At 40.2% G+C, this 3,724-nt stretch overlaps 1 gene segment (V, D, J or C); it reads left to right on the top strand.

Moving 5' to 3' along the window:
* The first annotated feature begins 355 nt into the window (after positions 1 to 355).
* LOC120924499 lies at positions 356 to 1,325 on the top strand. The segment is given in 2 exon segments: positions 356 to 602; positions 720 to 1,325. Coding segments are annotated over 2 exon segments (363 nt in total).
* Positions 1,326 to 3,724: the final 2,399 nt, after the last annotated feature.

Raw genomic sequence — 3,724 nt, 5'->3', positions numbered from 1 at the left:
TTCACAGCTTCTATAGTGTGACATCTTATGGCACTTAGGGGTCTATTTATTGAGCATTTATTGGATGAACCTTACAAGCTTGTGTTCATCCGTGACAAAATCTGGATGTATACAGTGATTTCCTATGATCGTCAGCTCCATCTAGTGGCCATAATGTGGTATTTTTCTTACAGCGCTATTTCAGAAAATAATACTGCATTACGGCCATTAGACAGACTTGAGATCATATCAAATCACTGTATTAAGAAAAATACATCCAGACTTATTCAAGGGTGGGCAATGCTTCTCACATCCATCCATGATTTTTTCTATAATTAGTCCCCTTCGTTGAGATGAACAGTGGTGAGTATAATGTGTTAGTGTGATCAGATGTAGATGAGATCCACTGGAGTGTTTCTATCACAGATCACTGATCTGAGAATTCTAATTTCCATCTCCCCGGTATTTGCATACACAGTGTGTGGGGGGAACACCTCCCCTGTCACTCTCTCTATATATCTCATTGTACAGGAGACGTCTTCTAGTTTGGATCTGACCCTCCAGAAACATCAAGATGATTTCTCCCAGTTATCTGCTGGCTGTCATCTTCATTTCTATTCAGGGTGAGAGATGAGGCTCCTTCCATCATCCTCTGCACATACATCTATACATTGTACAATAAATACACACATCAGGATTGATAGGAAATCAATAATCAATATGTCTCTTCCCATCCTCAGGATCCTGTGGAGAGACTGTGATGACTCAGACTCCGGATTCTAGCTCGGTGTCCCCGGGACAGACAGTCACCATCACATGTACATCCAGTACTAACACTGGCAATGCTATAGCCTGGTACCAACAGAAACCAGGAAAGTCTCCAACACTTCTCATCTATGGTGCAACCGCCCGACACACAGGAGTCCCAGGCCGGTTCACAGGAACGGGTGGATCTCCTTACACTCGTTACACTCTGACAATTACCGGTGTGACTGAAGCTGATGATGGAAAATATTACTGTCAGCAGTACATAGAGTACCCTCTCACACAGTGATACAGAGCCGTACAAAAACCTCCTTCCTCTTTTATAAAGAAACACAATCACAGATGTCATCACTGGAACATTCATGTGAATAAATCTAATAAATGGATTGTTACTGTTAGTAAGAGAACTGATAATCCTGATGGGACCTTTAATAAATAGGGACAGAGAATTCCTCGGGGACATTGGTGGATTAGAACTCTGAGCTCCTCATCAAATAGAAGTAAAGTTCTGGTCCTTCCAATATATCCTGGTAATATCATCAATCAGGAAAGTCTCCAGAACTTCTCATTTATAGGCCTTTTTTCTCTAAATTCCAGCTTCCCAATGTACCAATATATCATTAATGTACCTCTGTTGCAGAAAAGAGACAGATTTTCATTTTCCCAGTGCCAGCAATGGTGTGGGTGAAACTTCCAGAATGATGGATTCCCAGCATCCCCTTCTGAGGAGCCCCATATATAAACACCATTATTTGTGCTGATAGTACGCTCCATAGTGAGCTCCCAGCATGGAGACTGAACTGTCACTGACAGCTCCGGGTCTTCTACTAATGATCAGGAGCTGGGAGGACGGACTCCCTATCAAATGGGTGCTGTGATTGGTAAATCACACCTGTATTCTCGTTCTCCTCTGAATGGAGACAGATATACATTATATCCTTTTTCTTTCTAGGCAAACATGTGTAAAGAAAAATAAATAAAATAAAGATAAAATAGGTAGATATTGTTCTGATCAATGAGAGTGTCAGGATCAAGGTCAGTATGGTTTAGATGGGATAAAAGCAAAATACACATTATTGTTTCTTAACCCTAAAATGGGTACAAACAACAAATATCACATATGTGGTATCACTGCAAATGTCAGGGGTAGAAGAATTTATTGGGGTTTCCTTTTTTTGGAGTGTCATGGGAAGAAATATGCAATATTTAAAATAATAACTTACTAACTAATAATAACTAACTATTAAATTATAGGTATTAGAATTTCCTTTTAAATTTGGATGTTAGAGAACGTTACGAATACAAATGTATCCAAAGTTACGAATAATCCGAAATAATGAATGACACAAATGGAATGGAACAAATTAATAATACAAAATAATAATAAAAGGCCGAAAAGGCCCGAGGACACTTCGGCTGACCTCGGCAAACCTCGGAAAGACTTCGTTTTCGAGATTTGCCGAGGTCAGCCAAGCTGTCCTCAGGCCTTTCCGTGCAATTCCGAACGGCGCCGATCGACTGCGATCGGCGATGTTCGACTCTACTCGGCTCTGGCGCCCCCCACCTTTAGGCCAAAAATACAGTGCTCGTATTGCGAAACGCTTGTTAACCACGTTACTCGCAATCTGAGGTTCCACTGTATTTAATAGTTATTATTTCAAATTTTAGAATTTAAGAAAAATTAGTTAAACGGGTTTTCGTTAATTCAAATGTTTCCGAATTGATGAATTTGCCGAAATTTGTTAAAAAACTAATTCGGAAACTTAACGAATTGCACGTGTCTAATAAATTGATGGGTTTAATTCTAGTCTTATTACTAGAGCCTAGTATTTAGATGCATGTACGCGCATTTAGATACGATTAGGCACATTCCGTGCTTTTTCTGCCCAAACACTCCTCTCCTGAATGCGCTGGTGGTGCATTTTTTTTTTAACCTCTAAACACTCTAATGAGCCTTTAACCACTAGGCCTCTCGTTCTGGGAAGACGTCATATCGCCTTCCCGAGCCACTAGGGGGCAGGCGCGTGCCTGCCCAGTCACTGGGAACCCGATGTGCGTGCCCGGCAGCCGCGATGTCCGCAAGGCACCCGCGATTGCCCAGTAACTAAGCAGGACTGTGGATCTCTGGATTTAAACACACAGATCAAGGTCCTGTCAGGGAGAGGAGACCGATGGTGCGTCCCTTGTATATAGGGACACGGATCGGTCACCTGCCCCAGTCAGTCCCCTCCCCCTACAGTTAGAATCACCCCCTAGGGCACACATTTAACCCCTTGTAGAAAAATAGGAAAATGGCAAAAGGGTAACAAACCCCAGGACTTTAAATGTGTCAAATTGAATAAATCGATAATATTATAATATAAATAATAAGTGATTTATTCAATTTGACACCTTTAAAGTCCCGGGGTTTGTTACCCTTTTGCCATTTTCCTATTTTTCTACTATATATGGGATGTGGTGTCTTGTTTTGATTAGTTGTGTCCCACAAATCTGTTTTTTTTTTTTACATTTAACCCCTTGATCGGCCCCTCATGTTAACCCCTTCCCTGTCAGTCACATTTATACAGTAATCAGTGCATATTTATAGCACTGTTCGCTGTATAAAGGTGAATGGTCCCAAAATAGTGTCAAAAGTGTCCGATCTGTCCGCTGCAATATTGCAGTCCTGACAAAAAGCGCAGATAACGGCCATTACTAGTAAAAAAAAGTCATAAATCTATCCCCTATTTTGTAGGCGCTATACCTTTTGCGCAAACCAATCAATATACACTTATTGCGTTATTTTTTTTCAAAAATATGTAGAAGAATACATATCGGCCTAAACTGAGAAAAAATATAAAAAAAATGGGATATTTATTATAGCAATATTTTTTTTTTCAAAATTGTCAGATTTTTTGGTTTATAGCACAAAAAATAAAAACCGCAGAGATGATCAAATAGCACCAAAAGAAAGCTCTGTTTGTGGGGAAAAATGGTTAAA

Source organism: Rana temporaria, chromosome 1 (assembly GCF_905171775.1).
Source record: "Rana temporaria chromosome 1, aRanTem1.1, whole genome shotgun sequence".
Classification (NCBI taxonomy): Eukaryota; Metazoa; Chordata; class Amphibia; order Anura; family Ranidae; genus Rana; species Rana temporaria.
Note: the sequence above shows the minus strand (reverse complement) of the source record. Positions and strands in the feature narration are given on the sequence as shown.